The sequence below is a fragment of the Loxodonta africana genome, chromosome 10 (assembly GCF_030014295.1).
Source record: "Loxodonta africana isolate mLoxAfr1 chromosome 10, mLoxAfr1.hap2, whole genome shotgun sequence".
Taxonomy (NCBI): Eukaryota; Metazoa; Chordata; class Mammalia; order Proboscidea; family Elephantidae; genus Loxodonta; species Loxodonta africana.
The window spans coordinates 106,238,815-106,255,822 of record NC_087351.1 but is presented as its reverse complement, the minus strand read 5'-3'; the positions used below and the strand labels follow the sequence as shown (position 1 = coordinate 106,255,822).

General features: G+C 51.9%; 1 protein-coding gene across 6 annotated transcripts in view; it reads left to right on the top strand.

Moving 5' to 3' along the window:
* Nucleotides 1-211: 211 nt before the first annotated feature.
* The window catches only part of ITPK1 (inositol-tetrakisphosphate 1-kinase), a 184,082-nt gene continuing 167,285 nt past the window's right edge, over nucleotides 212-17,008 (top strand). For 2 of the 6 annotated variants that reach the window (XR_002785354.2, XM_023546520.2), the window contains exon 1: nucleotides 217-395. Coding sequence is in view for 2 of the 6 variants with exons in the window: in XM_023546520.2 (XP_023402288.1) it covers nucleotides 301-395 (95 nt within the window). In the remaining 4 variants the exon portion in view is untranslated. Of the gene's footprint in view, nucleotides 396-17,008 lie in introns of all 6 variants that reach the window. The other 4 variants (XM_064292893.1, XM_023546519.2, XM_064292894.1 and 1 more) reach the window with 3 other exon arrangements.

Below are 17,008 nucleotides of genomic sequence, written 5' to 3'. Positions count from 1 at the left end.
CTCGGCCCGGCCTGGCGCGCGCGAGTTGCGGGCCGGCGAGCCCCGGCGCGGGGGCGTGGGCGGCGCAGCCAGTGGCCTTCCGCGCTGAGCGCCGCTCCCTCGTCGGGCCGCCTCGCGCCCGCCCTCCCTCCGCAGGACCGCGCGCCCGGAGCCGCGCCGCGTCCCCGCCGGCCGCCGGGAGGAGGTGCCCGCTCGCTCGTTGGCTCGCTCGCCCGCTCGTCCGCCCGCGGCGCGCGCCGGCCGCCAGCCTCGGCCTGTGGGCGATCTCCTCCGGCCCCGGCTCCCCGCCCGCGGAGGAAGATGCAGACCTTTCTGAAAGGGAAGCGAGTTGGCTACTGGCTAAGCGAGAAGAAAATCAAGAAGCTGAATTTCCAGGCCTTCGCCGAGCTGTGCAGGTACGGGGGGACGGGGCTCCTGGCGCCCGGGGACCCCGGCGCAGCACAGCGCTTGTTTGGGAAGGTTAGAGCTAAACGGGGAGCAGCGGTGCTCGGGGATCCGGAGCCCGGGTAGCCAGGTAGCTGTGGTGGCCAGCGGGTGTGTTCAAGGCAAGCGGGGACCAATGTGGGCGATGTGGCATGGACCAGGGCTTCCAGGTGCACGGAGACCCGGGTCGGGAGGCCCCCAGGTGCCCAGGGAGCGGTGGGCTCGCAGCAAAGGTTGGCAGAGGAGCCTGGGAAATGGGGGACTTCACGGGGTTTGCCAGTGGCTTAAGGTTACTTGTGGACTGGACTGTTTTCTTTCCTTGTGGTCTCCCCTTTAGTGGAGACGGACGCCCATCTGTGTTCCCTCCCCACCTACTATGTGCCCTGCATGTGTTGGGCTCATGAAGCTGTCATCTCATGTCACTGGGTTAAGCCTGATTAAAGCGAGTAGCAGTATTTGGCATGTGTGTGATGCTTTGGTGTCTCGTTAGAGCCTGGCAGCCGCCTTGCGAATTGGCCAGGGTGGTGATTCTGGGCCACGTGTTAGAGAAGGGGGACCGGCAGGCAGAGAGGCTGGGGTGCCACGCCAGGGAGTGGCTGCACAGCGGTGCTCAGTCAATGCATGTGGTGTGGAATGGCCTTCCACCATCAGGGCTGCTCCTGGCCCCCCATGCTGGTGCTCAGTGGTCTTCATACCTTATGCTAGTATCGAGTCTTGGGTGAGGTACGCCTCACCTTGCTCTACAACGGCGGCTTTGCCTCTGAGTAGCCGTTGGTTGAATCCTGTTCCAAATGAAAGTCTAAGGGAATTGGCTCCCAAAGCCTTGGTAGATTTGATTTTCAATCATGGGCCTCACTTGCATGCTTGTCCCTGGTGGGGACAAACGTCTTGGAGACTTGGACAGTTGGGTTGCTTATCCCCTGGTGCTGGCGAGTGGCAGGTCTCAGCTGCTCTGTGCAGGCAGGCAGGAGCTACCTCTGTGCCCCCCATTCTGGTCCCAAGGGCCTGGTTCTGCACCCCCCAGGTCTGGGCAAGGTGTCATCTGCCTTTTCGCAGACTGGCTTCCTCCTGAGAAAGCAAGCTTTTCATGGTTGCAAGGGCCAGCAGAGCAGCCCTGGAGTTCACAAGGAAATCAGGAGGAGCCAGCAGCCAGAGCTTTCAAAATGGGTCCAAGGGTTTTTATCAAAAGAGTTCTTTGAACATGGCACCCAGGTACACACACTTGTGGAAAAGGCACCCTAAGATCCTGAGAAGAGCGCAGGATGCACAGTGGTTAAGCAGTGGATTGCTAACCAAGAGGTTGGTGGTTTGAACCAAGGCTTGAAACTCGAGCTCCGTTCATTCCCCTGCTGAGAATTTGCATTTCTAACAAGCTCTTTCCTGATCATTTGCATTTCCACCCCAGATACACTGAGGCAGAATCTACATTTTAACAAGATCTCCATGTGATTCTTATGTATAACTTCCTGGGAACTTGTTAGACATGCAAACTCTCATCAGGGGTTCGAATCAGAGCTAACAGTTTGGAAGCCCTGGTTTGAACCCATCAGCTGCTCTGAGGGAGAAAAGACCTGGTCATCTGTTCCCTTTAAGACTCCAGCCTTGGAAACCCTATGGGGCAGTTCTCCTCTGATCAGTTGGGTTGCTAGGAGTTGGAATCACTCGAGGGCTGTGGAGTGTAAGACCCTGAAGAAATGTGGAGAAGCCCCTTCAGCAAGCCCAGAGGCTTGAGGTTCAGCTTTGACGTGAGGCAGTGGAGCTCCCCCTGCAGTCACGTAAGGCTTGGGGAATCCTGGTTGATACCTTGCACCGTTTATACTGACGTCGATATTTGTGTCATCCTGGAATCGCAGCTGAAGCATGAGCTTGTCATCCGGTCAGTATGTTTTGCTCTGTAATTAGACGAGCAAAACAATCCCAGCCTGGACTGATGGCTAGGTCCTCGTGCTGGACTCCTATATCTGCTTTCCCTCCCCATGGACCCCCTGGCCTTTAAAAGAAGGTTCTCAGCAGGCTATGATGTCAGCCGCCCTGGGGAAATCAGGAGCAGAGCGTTAATTTCTCTGAAAGTGTTGTTGCGCATGAAGTCTGGTTGCCTTCTTCTGCCCAAGATATTGACTTCAAAGGGAAGGCAGAGAGCATCTTAGTCATTCTAGAACCCTAGGAAGCCCACTTTGTGTTTTCATTAGGGAAGCTTGAGATGCTTTGTCACTTAAGCTTTTAGGAATGAAACAAAAACACGAGTTTGTTTCTTCTTTTTTGCTTCCAGGGCAGCGCCCTCTGGTGGCCACATTTCTAGACTGGGTGCAAACTACTTGGACTGTTCAGACAGTGGCCAGAGCCTTTTGCCTTTGTTTAGTTTGGTATGAATGCAGGTGTGATTTTGGTGGCCCGAGAGATGGATGTTGGCATGTTTGGGACATTGGGAATCTGGAGGCGTAACACTCTTGTATTGATGGAGGATGAATTGTCTGTGAGTTCCCTAATGAAAAAGTCCAGAGGTGTTTGAATGTGACAGACTTGAGGTTCTGCTCTGGACATTTGGGGCAACATCAGCAGCGCCAGGGAGGATGACCGAGATGTGTTGTTCAGTTGAATGTCAAGCCTTGTAAAAACCTCAGAGCAGGAGGGGATGTTGGAGATCATCTCCTCTAACGCCTTTGTTTCTACAGATGGAGAAACAGGCGCGAGAGTGGCAGGCTCCATACTTTGGCTCCTTTTGTTTAACTTCTAGAATGGGTCCAACCCGGTGACTTGAGACCCACTCAGAAAGCAAGCCCTTTCTCCTTGGGATTCTGCCCTTTTCCTAGCGGTCCAACTGCTGCCGTGTTGTCCTTGCGGACACTTTCCTGGCAAGGCTGAGCTGCGCTCCGAGTGTGGGGAGTGACTTCCCTGTTCTCCGAGGGGGCGGGTGCATATCTGTAGCATCGGTGCATGGTTGGAGCCAGGTCCTGGGAGGTGCCCCACCTGCCCAGATACCTTGGGGAGGCACAACGGCCAACCCCTTGGAGATGTGCCCCATGGTAGGTCGGGGCCTCTGGCTCATGAACAGATGGCCTTCTGAATCAGCTTGTTTTAGTGGTCCTGTTTGTTCCCCTGGCCCTCCTCTGTTTCTTCCCCTCTCCACAGGGGACATGGGCTCTTGTTGAGTCTCTTCTGCCCCTCCCATCATCCGTCCCCTCCCCCCAGCACTGAAGCCCCTTGAAAGCTCACTCACATTCTCTCTTTGTGGTTTTATTTCAGAATGCCCAGAAGGGACTTAAGGGGGAAAGCAAAGACATAAAGCTGTTAGTTGAAAATGTTGGGTGATTTCTTTTTTCACTGTCCACAACGCCCTGCTTGGGAATGCCGGCTGACCTGTGTGTCCTTTGTCCAGTGTCTTATGCGTCTATCTGGCTGCTCACTTTCTCACCTTTTTCTTTTCTGTAGTGGATCCTGTGTTGCAGGAGGTGGTAAAAAGGTGCTCGACTTTATGACACGTTTTGGTATAAAATGTGGGTGAGCCTACGTCCTTTTTTACTGTGTTAATAGTTGACTTTTTTAATGAGGTCCTTCTAGGTACCTTATTTCATTTAATCCTCCCAGTACCCCTGGGATGGAGGGATGGGGAAACTGAGGCTCGGGGGGCTGGTGTAAGGAACTTGCCTAATGGTACAGCCAATTAGAAGGCATCTCCGAGGCCAAGGCCTCTCCACCTGAGGACAGCACTTCCTTGTTTATTAAATGTGTGTTCTGTGCCCAGGGTCAGCTGGGCTTTCCTGGAGGTTCCAGCGGCAGAACAATGCCTGTGAGGTTCTGGTCCTTGAGAAACTTGGAGGCCTGCTGGGCAGCCTCTGCTCGTAGGAAATGCGTTTGTGAAGCAATCTCAGACCACTGTATCATTGCATCCTTGCCTGACGGGTCTGCTATGCAGCTCCCACAGAAGGCGCTGAGGCCTGGGGTTCATTAGTGCCCACATTGATCAAGTGCCCTGTGGAGCCCGGGCCTGGTGCCAGGTGGCGGGTTGGGGTGCGGCGGGGGCAGAGCCCTGCCCTCGCAGAGCTAAGAGTCTGGTGTTGACAATAAACTGGCCTGGGCAGTGTGCCCGGGAGAGGGTAGGTGCTGGAGGCCCGCCCTTCCCCTCAGGGCCAACATTTCTTCCTTTAAAATGGGACCATCTCGAAGGTCTCCTGGGCTGGAATTCTATTGAGAACTTAGAAGAGAGAAGGAGGCTCTTTCCCAGGGTTAAGTGATACTGTTCTGTGGGTGGGTATTTTTTTGTTTGTTTTAATGTCTGGGTTTAGCACCACTTTGGGGTATGGGGGTGGGAGGAGGTGCTGACTTAGTTTCCTTTGCAGCTGTACACCAGAAATATCCATAACCCTGCCTTGTAAATGAACACTTGTTCCTGGGTGGTGCCAGCGAGTAACGTGCTTGGCAGCTAACTGAAAGTTTGCGGGTACCTCAGAAGAAAGACCTGTCTACTTCGGAATGATCAGTCATTGAAAACCCTGTGGAGCACAGTTCTACTGTGATACACGTGGGGTCGCCATGAATCAGAATGGACTTAGATGGCAACCATTTTTCTTTTTTTTACCAGCCTCTGAGGGAGTAAACTAGATTTAAAATGGAAGAAAGTGTTCATCTGGACCCTGGTTGTCTATTGAAGGGACTGCGTGGGTTTTGGGCCTGGCTCCACAACTCACTCTCACTTGATCCTGGGCACATTACTCAACTCCTCTGTGCCTCAGTTTCCTCACCTGTAAATTGAGGATAATAATAGTCCTTAGGTCAGGGCTGCTGTGAGGATGGACTGGGTATTAGCTAGAGATATAAAGTATTTACATAGTAAGTGTTTGTTATGCTGTTGTGGTGGTGTTGCTGCTCTCGGGGAATGGGTAACTGGGTTCTTCTCCATGGATGCTTCTCCGTCCAGGGACCTTTGGCATATGTGGGTTTAGGTTCTTGGTTTTGACAATCTGTGAGCACCCCTGAAGCCCATGGTGGGTGCTGAGTGATCATTTTGCAGGGGTCTGGGTTTGTGAGTTAGAAGCTGAGGCTGGTGAGTGGGCTGGGGCCAGGCACAGCTAAGGAGGGGCCCTACCCTGGCTGGCAGCTTCCCAGCATCCCAGTCTTAGCAAGCTCTACTCTCCTGTAACACGTGGCCTCACCTGAATCTTATACACACCCCTCCCCCCAGGTGTGGTGTCCTCACCCATTTTGTGGATGGGGAAACTGACAAACTTACATGTTAATGCAAGATGATACTTTCATTTTTTTAAGTGTCAAAGATTTGAGACGAGTTTGCTGGGTTTCTTGAAAATGCCGAGTCTCTGTTAGTAATCGTATTATTGTTATGAGCTAACGTTTTTTTTATTTAACATTTATTTTTTTCTTTGTCTTTTTGGATGGTCAATACATGTTTGCAGTCAAAAAAAAAAAGTTCAGAGGTCTCAGTACACAATGAAAAGTCAGACAGGTTCCTTGTTCCCAAGTTTCAGTTATTCAGGGACAACTACTGTTGGCGGTCTGTCTGTCTCTGTAGGTATTATATGGGTGCCTGCGTGTGTGCACGTGGACCTCTCTCTATGCTTACTGTTCTTCCCTTGGCTCATGTCACGTAACACACTGGGTCTTGGAGAAATTCCATGTCTCTTGGAGAGAGTTTTGTGTCGTTTGCCTCATTTTGTTTAACGGCTGCCTGGCTTGGCTATCAGAATGAGGGTCCCTAGTTTTTCCTCTCTGGCTGTACTGTGGGCCGCTTCCTGTCTTTGCTGGTGTGGACAGTGGGGCAGTACTTGGCTTTACCCATTGCTGAGTACCCATTACCAGCTGGGTGAACATGGGGTCCTGGGTACGTGCGTTTTACATTTTCATAGACATTCTGAAACTGCTCACAAAGGTGGCACCAGATTTCCCTCCCAGTGACAGGAGGACCTATGACTGGCAGCCTCCCAGTGTAGCACCTGGACAAATGTTTTGATCCTGGCCAGATACAGGGGTGAAAAATTGTGCTTTTGGTTTACTTTTCTCTTATTATGAGGAGTTCACATGGTGGGGCTGACCGTGCGTTAGGCAGGCACCTGGCAGAACTGCGGCTCACGTACGCCTGAGGGACCTGACCTCTACCACTAATCACTGAGCCATCCTGCTGCCACTGATTATTTTCTCAGATGATTTAACAGGTTTGGGGTGCTCAGTAAATACTTAGTGAAGTGCCTTATGAGTGCACGAGGAATATCCATAGTCTGTTGTATATAAGCTTGGTAAAGTACTGGGTCAGCGGAAAAGAGGAAGACCTTTAACGAGATGGATTGACACAGGGCTGCAACAATGGGCTCCAGCATAACAGCGATTGTGAGCAAAGCACAGGACTGGGCAGTGTTTCGTTCTGTGGTACATAGGGCCGCTATGAGTCAGAACCCACTCGACGGCGCCTAACAACAACAACAACGTTGTATATAAGCCCCCAAACCAAACTGTTGCTGTTCAGTCGATTCTGACTCATAGCGATCATATAGGACTGGGTAGAACTGCCCCATAGGGTTTCCAGGGAGCGGCTGGTGGATTCAAACCGCCGACCTTTTTGGTTAGCAGCACAGCCCTTAACCGCTGTGACACCAGAGCTCCCTATTGTATATATTTGGAAATAAATAGGGTTTTTGTTTCTGCTCATATTTTGAATTCAGCCACTGAGCTAGCTTTTTCAGGGAATGCTTTGTATGATACCTCCTCTTGAAAAAATAATCCTTCTAGAAAGTGAATAATCATTCAGGAGCAGTTCACCCCTTGCTGTGTGAATCTTACCTTCTGCCTTCCTGCGTGATTCAGGTCCAGCCCAGCCATACCCCTCCGGAGGCTGAGAAAGCTGGCCTGGGCGTGTGGCTATGCTTTGGGGAGAGTGTCTGACTGTGGAGGGAGGACCCCGGCCCAGTGGGGTTGGGTGGTCTGTCCAAGGTCACACAGTGGGGACGTGGCGGTACTCCCCTTTCTGCCGGGCAAGGCCTCGTTTCAGGCAGACACTTCTTCCCGAGTCACGCACGAGGTGGCTATTGGAGCAGCCTGCCATCCCTTTGGACTGTTTGAGTCGTGCCTGGTGCTTTGTCTTGCTTGCTTGGAGCCTCCCTTGGGAAGCAGCTGCCCTTTGTCGGCCGCCTCCCAGCAGGGCCTCCTGGGCTGGTTTCTATAGGTTGGTCCTTGTGCCAGGGTGAGGGTTGCGGGGTGTCCCCCCAGCCTGCAATTTAGGGCGCAGGGGCTAGATCTGTCACGAATCACTCCCATGCAGGAGCCCTGACTCCCATCCCCGACCCTTCACTGACAGGGTGCTTGTGGATCTTGGGGGCAGAAACCGGCGTGCCCTGTTAACCGCTCTGGTGTTGGGGGTGCCTCTGCTGGCAGAGCCAGGAGGGGACTAATAAGCGGCCAGCCGCTACTGGAGGAGAACCAGGTCAAAGTCTTCCCAAGGTGGCTCTTCGGAGAGAGCCTTTTTCCTTCGCTGGGTCTGACTACTCCATAGACACTTAGCACCCTGGCTGCTGGGCTGGTTCCTTTCTCTCCACACCTGCCTGTTGCCTCCCAGTAAAAAGTTGGTTCTGCAGAGGTTGGGGCTTTTGTCTGTCTTGTTCACCTCCGAGATCGCGGTACCTGTAGCGGTACTCATCATAGGAGCCGAAAACAGTGTCTGCTAGTGGGTGAACACAAGAACTGGCCTGTTTTGGAAGCCTTTTCCCTGTCCCTGTGGCTCAGACAAAGCCACTTGTGACACCTGGGCGCTCTGGGCTAGGAAAGAAATCCCAGGAACCCGGGGAGACAGGGAGGGAGTAAGGTGGTGGGTCTCAGGTCAGGAAGGAGCTCACCGGCTTCATTCATTCCTTCTTTTATTCACTCAGCAAATTGTGAGCATCAGTCCCCACCTCGCCCTCGTGAGCCTAGAGGAGAAGCACAAAGATACATAAAGCACTGCCAGGTGTAACTGGAGCCAGGAAGCGTACAAACCAGGGCCTGAGGCCTGTCAAGGCTCGGACGTGGCTGTGGCCACTTTAGTGCTCTGTGGTTGAGATGACCTCTCTGAGGAGGTGACATTTAGCTGAGAGGGGCCTAGAGCCCATTCTCAGGGAGCTGAAAGGCCATAGGGCGGGCAGTGTCTGCTGCCTGGAGGCCTCACGGCCTGGCCTGTCTCTGTGACAGGTTCCTGTGTCCCAGTGGACCTGAGGAGCCCTCAGAGAGGGGCAGGAGGCTCTGGGCATCACTACGGGACAGTTTTCTCTTCAGACAAGATGGTCAAAGGAGGCGCCAGGTGTCCTTCCTTAACCTTGTTCTCCTGCGGGCATGGCCCTGGGGCCCCCCTCCCACCTGAGACTGCAGCTGTGGTCTGGGACCCTGGGGACAGGAGAACAAACGCTCCCCTGGTCCAGCCCAGCCTTTTGTGTTCAGGAAGTGAGCCATTCTAGGCCTTGGGGCTGGGGGATCTCGCCTACCTTGTAGGCCCTAGGTCAGCTGACCTCCCAAAGCTCAGGTTAGGTCTGAGTACCCAAGGGGAGCAGGGATGGAAGCCACACCTGATGCCCTATCTCTTGAACAGTCATTTACCTTCTTCTAGGCCAGTGTTTGCCGAACTTCCCCGACAAAAGAAGCACCTGGGGCGCTAGTGAACATACACATTCTTAAGGTCCCCCCACCCCAGTCAAATAAAGAACCCGCTGGGGAGGGGTCTAGAAATCTCCTTTCACAGAGTGTCCTAATGAGCCTTACTGTGAGGCACTGCTGGAAGCCGAAACTGTTATTTCCCCAAGTGTGTCACTAGGCCTCAACCAAGACTCTCCGGTGTGGGGAAGCACGGTGTTAAACAAAGCTAAGCTGGTCTCTTTACTCTGGGGCTTCTCAGAGACTTGGGGGTGCCCGGGAGGGTGTGCTGGGATGTTTGCAGGCTGGTCTGTCTAGAGCCCCTGTGTGGGAGGGTTGGCTTGTGGGACTCAAGTTCGCTGAACACACTCCCGGAGACCCTGGCACTGGCCACCTGAGGAGGCTGCGTTTGAGCCAGCGGGAGGCAGGGCTGGGCAGCTGGCCGCCCACCTCCTGTCGTCTGCTGGTTGCTATATTTTGAGAGCTACCCTTCTCTTTAAAAAAATTTCTTCTCCCGGGTTGCTGTTTTGTGGTGGAGGATATGTACTTCAAGGTGGATCTCGAGGTCTGGCAGGAGCTTACTTTTGCACAGGAGGACATTCCTGGGGGCTGACCTGGCCAAGATGTAACGCTGATTACCAAGACTAGGTCTGGAAACAGACGTTGTAACACAGCCAATGGCACTTTAGCCGATGGTCTTCATTTCCTCAGGCAGCTGTAACAACTTGCTATGAGGTGGGTGCCTTTGAAGATGAGAAGTTTATTGTCTCACAGTCCTGGAGGCTGAACTCTGAATTCGGGTCGTGGGCAAGTCTGTGCTCTCTGTCTGCACTAGGGGAAGGTCCTTCCTTGTCTCTGGGCGTCCCTTCGCTGCTTGCGCCATGTCCTCACATGCTGTCTTTCCCTGTGTGTGTCCCTGTTCTTCCCTTTTAGATGATACCACTCAGAAGGGATTAGGACCTACCCTACTCCAGCTTGACTTTGTTAACAGAAGAAAAACCATATTTCCAAACAAGGTCACGTCCACAGGCACAGGGGTTAGAACTCCAACATATCTTTTGGGGAAGGGTGGGGAGTGCAGTTCAGTCCGTCCCACTTGGTGTTTTACTCTGCAGACGCATTTGCCTTGTCTTTCAGGTACCATTGGCTTGCTGTTGTGTGTCATGGAGTCTATTCTGACTCCTAGTGACCGTATAGGACAGAGTAGAACTGCCCCATAGGGTTTCCTAGGTTGTAATTTTTACAGGTGCAGATCACCGGGTCTTTCCTCCATGGGAAGGAGGCCCTGGTGGCACAGAGGTTAAGTGCTTGGCTGCTGACTGAAAGGTCTGCCATTTGAACCCACCAGCCACACCACTCTGTGGCAGAAAGATGTGGCAGCCTGCTTCTGTAAAGATTACAGCCTAGGAAACCCTATGGGGCCGTTCTGCGCTGTCCTATAGGGTCACTATGAGTCGGACTCAACTTGATGGCAGTGGGTTTGGTTTTTTCCTGTGGAGTGACTGGTGGGTTCAAACTGCCTGAGCTTACAGTTTTCAGCCGAGCACTTAAGCAGTGCACCACCAGGGCTCCCTCCATTGGCTTGACCCAGTTTCAAAAGGAAATCAAGGCTTTTTTTAATGTACATCCCCTGTGTGCAGTTTTTGGGCCCAGTGGAGCGGTGGATGGTAGGTGGTGGAGACCACGGTGAACTTGGAGCCACACGTCATGCCCTGTCCAGCTCACTCACTACCCGTGACAGGGCAGGTATCCTGTTGCCCCAGCCTCTGCGCCCCCATCTGTGAAGTGGGTGTAGAACAGTGTATCCACCTGGAGGGGGCTGCTGAGCATGGCAGGCGCTCAGTGAAGGATAGGCCCCCCCTTCCCCAGGAAAGCCCACCTGCCATGCCCTCCCACCCTCCCGAGGCTGGGGCAGCCCCAGCCCAGGGGCCAAGAGGCACCTACTCCCTCCCTTGATGTCTTTTTCTGATTATGAGGGTGGTCCTTCCATGTCAACGACCAGGACATGCCCCTGGCCTCCAGCCCACTGCTTCCTGGGAGGGCCTTGGGGTGGTAGGGGAGTGTAGGGTACTGAGAGGACTCCCTGTGTGAGTGAGTTTCGCTTTCATTTCTGCCCCACTCTGTTTCCATCTAGCACTTGAGGGCCTGAATGTGGAGATGAGAAAGCCTCTCAGCTGGCCCCCACCTTGGGTGCTTGTCCTGGTGCAATTTCCCGGGCTTTGCCCTGCCCTGAAGGGAGGCTGGGGAGGGGCCCAGGCATCTACTCTTTAGAAAGCACCTCACTCATTCCTTCACGAGTACACGGGAGACATTTTTGTCACCCTTGGAGCAGATGGTGGCTGTTCCCAGAGTGGGGAGGGGTGCGGGACCCTTCTGGAAGCGCACATTAGCCTTTGCGTGAGCGGCCGCGCTACGTTAAGCAGAATAAGAACAACTAGCCCAAACGTAACATGCGCTCCAGCTACGCGCCTGCTGCTCTGCTAATAAGAAGCACTTTTATACATAGCTCTTTAGGGCTTTTAGTCCTCAATCCCATTTTCCAGACACAGAAACTGAGGCTGTGAGAGGGTAAGTGACCTTCCTAGTTTTTTTTCTTTTTTTTTTTTTGAGTGAAGTCAGAGGATGGCTTCCCTTTTATCTGAGTTGTCGTGACAGGGCTAATGATCTGAGAAGAAAATCAATTTTATGGCTGATTCATACAAGTTGCAGGGGCGTATCATTCTTTTTCTTTTTTCGCTTCTAAATTATATTTATTTTTTTGTTGTAGAGAGTATACACAGCAAAACATACATCAATTCAACAGTTCCTGCATGTACAGTTCAGTGACACGGATTACATTCTTCAAGTCAGATAGCTGTTCTCACCTTTCTTTTCTGAGTTGTGCCTCCCCCGTTAACAAAAACTCACTGCCCCCTAAGGTTCCTATTTAATCTTTCCAATTGCTGTTGTTTGTTTGATCCCACATAGATAGTTCTTAGAAGAGCATAATGCTCAAGATGGACCTTTTTTACTAGTTAAGCTGAACTATTGCTTGGTTTTAAGATGACTTCAGAGGGTATTTTTGGTTTCAGATTTAAAGATTATCTCAGGGCAATAATTTCAGGGATTCATCCAGCCCCCATGGGTATATCAGTTTTGACAGAAAACTCAGTGCCAGTGGATTCAGAAATAAAGAGGATTTCTGGAACTTTTGATTGAAAATATCATGACTTGTGTGTCAGGCTCACCTTAGTTCTCAAAGTGACATCTTTCCTTTTTAACACTTCAGAGAGGTCTTTTCAGCAGATTTGCCCAATGCAATATGTTTGATTTCCTGACTCCTGCTTCCATGGGTGTTGATTGTGGATCCAAGTAAAATGAAATCCTTGACAACTTCAGTCTTTTCTCCATTCATCATGATGCTCCTTATTGGTCCAGTTGTGAGGACTTTTGTTTTCTCTATGTTGAGGAGTAATCCGTACTGAAGGCTGTGGTCTTTGATCTTAATCAGTAAGTACTTCAAGTCCTCTTCACTTTCAGTATGCAAGGTTGTGTCATCTGCATACCGCGGGTTGTTAATGAGTCTTTCTCCAATCCAGATGTCCTATTCTTCATGTAGTTCAGCCATGGTATTTCCAGTTGCCTCATATGCATTCGAAAGCTGGACAAGAATAAGAAAGAACGAAGAATTGATATACTTGAATTATGGTGTTGGTGAAGAATATTTAATACACCATGGGCTGCCGGAAGAATGGACAAATCTGTCTGGGAAGTACAGCCAGAATGCTCCTTAGAAGCAAGGATGATGAGACTGTCTCATGTACTTTGGAAATGTTACAAAGAGGGATCAGTCCCTGGAGAAGGACATCATGCTTGGTAAAGTGGAGGATTTGTGAAAAAGAGGAAGACCCTCAACGAGATGGACTGATTGTGCGGATGGGCAGAGCTGTTGCGCATGAGTTGGAACTAACTCGATGGCACCTAACAACACAGCAACTGGAACTGTTAAATCTGTGGAAAGTTCTGGCTTTGAGTATAGGTGGATTCAGGTGCTCAGGTGATTTTCTTAGGACCTAATTTCTCCTTGCCTCCCTGGTCCCTCCCATGTTGGTGGTGTTCTCAGGCCTGTGTGGTGTCAGGTAAATTCTCACAGCTGACCTTGTTGTGTGCCAGGCACTGTGCTAAATTCCTTACCTGCATTACCTCATTTAACCTATACCATAATCCTGTGAGGTATGGGTGTTTTTAGTACTATTTCCTAATAGGAGACATGGAGCACAGAGGGGTTAAATCCGGGTGCACGGTATGCACCCCTTACGGTAAATATAACCCACGTGAAAGTATGCACTACAAACTAGTAAGTAAGTACTATCGAGCCCATGTGTACCTTGCTTATTGGGTAATCCGTCCCTGGGTTAAATAACTTGCCCAGGGTCACGCAGCTAGTGGGTGGCAGAGCTGGGATTCAAACCCATGCATGTTGGCTCCAGGGCCTCCCTCTGCCCTCAGGCTCAGGACCAGAGTGGCCTAGATTTGTTCTGATTGTCCCTAAGCCACACACCTGTCCTTGAACCATCGCTGGACTCGGTGGGTGCAGTGTACTCGGCTGAGGTTGGCAAGCCTTGTTCCCCACCTCATGGTCTGAGTGTGGGCAGGGTGGATCTCAAATGGAAGCTGGGGACTCTTCCCTGAAGACAGTGGGATGGATTTGGGGCAGCCAAGGGGAGGTGGAGGGCCCCCCTGGGTCTGGGTCTGCAGTGGCTGCCTGGGATGGGGCTGGGGGCTGCTCTTGCCCAGCCCTGCAGCTCCAGCTGTGATTGTAGACACCCAGGAACGGTGCACCATCTCCAGAAGTGGCCCAGCCAGGACCAGAGTGCTCCCCACCGAAGGTGGGGCCCCTGTCTTTCTTTTGCATTAAACTCGAGCTGGGTTCCCATGGCTGGTCAGGCACAGGGTGATTCTGAGGACCCGAGCTCCGGGGGTCACGCAGGGCCTGGTATCCAGCCCATGGGCAAGGGTTTTATGGGGCCTTGGGTAAAAAAAAAAAAAAAAAAAAAAAATTTTTTTTTTTTGGTAAGGCGCCCCAGGGCTAAGGGTGAAGGATGATGTTTTCCCTGCCCAGCTGGTGCTGCGTGGAACCCTGATGTTTTGACACTGAAGTATTTTGGAGTAAAACATGCTCATGTTAGGTAAACACACAGTCCTGTTGCTGTTTGGCCTGGTCCTGTTCGTGAGTTTAGAAGGCCACTCTCCACCAGAACCTGGACGACTTGGTGCCTGTGAACTGTTCGATGGGGAGGGTTGCTAGAACTGGAGGGGAACCCTCAGAGCCCCGTCCTGTAGTGGGGAGCCCGGGCCCAGGAAGGACCGCTGCCCTGTAGGACACTCAGCTCGGGTGTGCAAAGCCAGAGCCTGGCCCCTCCCACATCCTAGTGGCCTAGAACGGGCTGCAGGGAGTATTTCCTTGTGGAAGTGGAATGGTAGCCCCGGGCCAGAGTCTGGAAGAGGGCTCAGGGTGGTGGGGCCCAGGTCAGGGTGTGGGTCCCTCAGTTCCTTTCTGGAGCCAATGGAGAAGTGAGGCCCCATGGAGAACCTAGCCCTAGACTTGCTTAGTCCCCTTTCTTTACTTGGGTGCCCTAGACCTCTCAGGCTGTTGGGTCCTTTCAGTGGCAGGACCCTCGGGTGCAGCTGAGAGGGGTGGAGCTGGTGGGAAAGCCCCGGATGGGAAGGGGTGGGCTGCTCTGGCAGTTCCCCTCTGCTGTGGCCAGCATGGAGAGTAGCTTCTTGGTGGCAGAATTGGGGTCAGGGTGGCTCAGGCCACACTTGGCCGTGTTTAGCTGTCTGGCTTTGCATCAGAGTCCCAGTATGGGGGCCCCCAGCTTAGAGGCCCTGGGACACTAATTTGTGACCCAAACTAGTTGGGCCCCAGCTGTCAGGTTGGACAATGTAGGACCACAGGAAAGTCCCTCTGGTCTGTTCCGTGAAGCTGCGAAGAGGGGGCAGCGGGGCCATTTGGTTTGTCACCTAATAGAAGCAGCATCGGGAAGTAGGAAGCAAGCTCAGAAGGGGACCTTCTCCTTCTGCTTCTTGTCCACATGAAGTTCCATCCAGTCTACTTGGGCAGATTCACAACTGACTTATCAATAGCACTAAAAAAACTGTTGTTAAAAAGAACATACATGATCAAAAATGAAATCATGGCTGGTGGTCACACAGCATTGTGCACGCGCAAAATGCTCCTGAGTTCTACACTGTAAAATGAAGGGTGTATGACGTGAATTTCACCTCAGTAGAAACAAAGATCCTAGCAGAGGGCGTACAGTGGGGCAGGCTCCTTCGTGCCTGGCCCCGTCCTCAGAGGCAGCCACGGTGTGAATGTTCTCTTGGACAGGTGCTGTGCCTGTGCCAATGGTGGGGACGGACACACAGACACAGACAGCCCCCCAGCCCCCCGTTTGTTTCTGCACAGATGGTGGCACGTTATTCATGCTCTTCCACACTTTTCTTCATCTAATAAAGCTTTGAGATGGTTCTGTAGCTACACTGAGTTTGTCCCAGAAACTTCACAGGAATGTGGTTTCTTCCCTTTTCGCTTGTGATAAAACCTCAGGCTTGAAGAAGACCCCTTGGAGGTTCTAGGCCCACTCCAGGAGGGGACTCCCTCCTCCCTGCTGGCAGTGCTGAGGGGCTTGTATGGGAACCAGGTGGGAGGTACCGCAGTGTGTGGGGGCCTCCCCCCATTCCCCTCCAGCCGGATGTGGCCCTGGCACAGGTTTTCCCTGGGCGAAGGCTGCCAGTGTGCTGCTGGCCTGCGCCCACCAGTGCCTTCTGAAGCCAGCCCCACACCCAGGGTGTGACTAACCTCAGGTGGTGAGGGGTTTGCCTCTTCTTCATCTCTAAAATGTGGCATCAGCACCCACTTGTGGGCTGGTTTGGGAGGCCAGAGGAGATGAGGACTGAATTGGTGGAGCTGGTTTCTAACAATATTGGTCTTCTGATTATAGTTTACCCTCATCCCAGAACAAATTTTTTTTCTGGTTGGAGATGCATTTTTGAGTGCTGGACATCATCTGTGAACTCAACTGGAAGGGTTGCTAGTGTGGTCCCTTAAATTGGGAAGGACTCATCTTGGTTGAGACCTGCCCCCCACCAACGACCCAGTACTGTTCCCTGCCTTCCTGCCAGCTGGGGTAGGGGGCTGTGGGCTGGCTGAGGACAGCTGAGGGTCCTCTCTACAGCCAAGCAAGTCTGGATTTTCTCAGCTGCCTCTAGTGGCCTCCAGCAAAACCTCTTCCCAGCCCCCTGTGCTTCTGGGAAGGCCCTCCCACCAGCAAGCCCCTCCCTCATGCTGAGCCCCAACTGAGGGAAATGAAGGAATGCTGTGTTTTTGTTTTTTTTTTCCCTGAAATTTTTGGTCCTTTGTAAAGACAGTTTAACATCATGAAAGACAAGTCATCCTTCTACCCCACCCAACCACGTCTATTTCCTTTTTGTATATTTCCTTCCCTTTTTGTATAAGACATTCAGAGTTGAAATCATTCTGATTTCTGCTTTCTGTTCATAGCATTGCAATATAAACAAATCCCGTGTTTCTACAGTCTTTAGAATGATCTTTTTAAAATTCAATTTGTAACTTTTTCACTACGAAAATTTACTAAAGCGAACACCCTCACCCTCCGGAATGTCAAGTGTTAACCATTATTATTACCATGTGGCTAAAATTTTTTTTTTTTTTTTTTTAAAGAGTCCCTGGGTGGTACAAATGGTTAAGTGCTCTGCTGCTGACCAAAGGGTTAGCAGTTCAAATCCACCTAGAGGTGCCTCGGAGAAAGGCCTGGTGATCCACCTCTGAAAGGTCACAGCCCCTGAAAACCCTATGGGGTACAGTTCTACCCTGACACACGGGAGGTTGCCGTGAGTCCAGATCAACTCCAGGGCAGTTGGCTGTAATCTTGTTTTATTTCCCACATATTATTTTGAAGCAAATCCTAAATAGATAATTTCA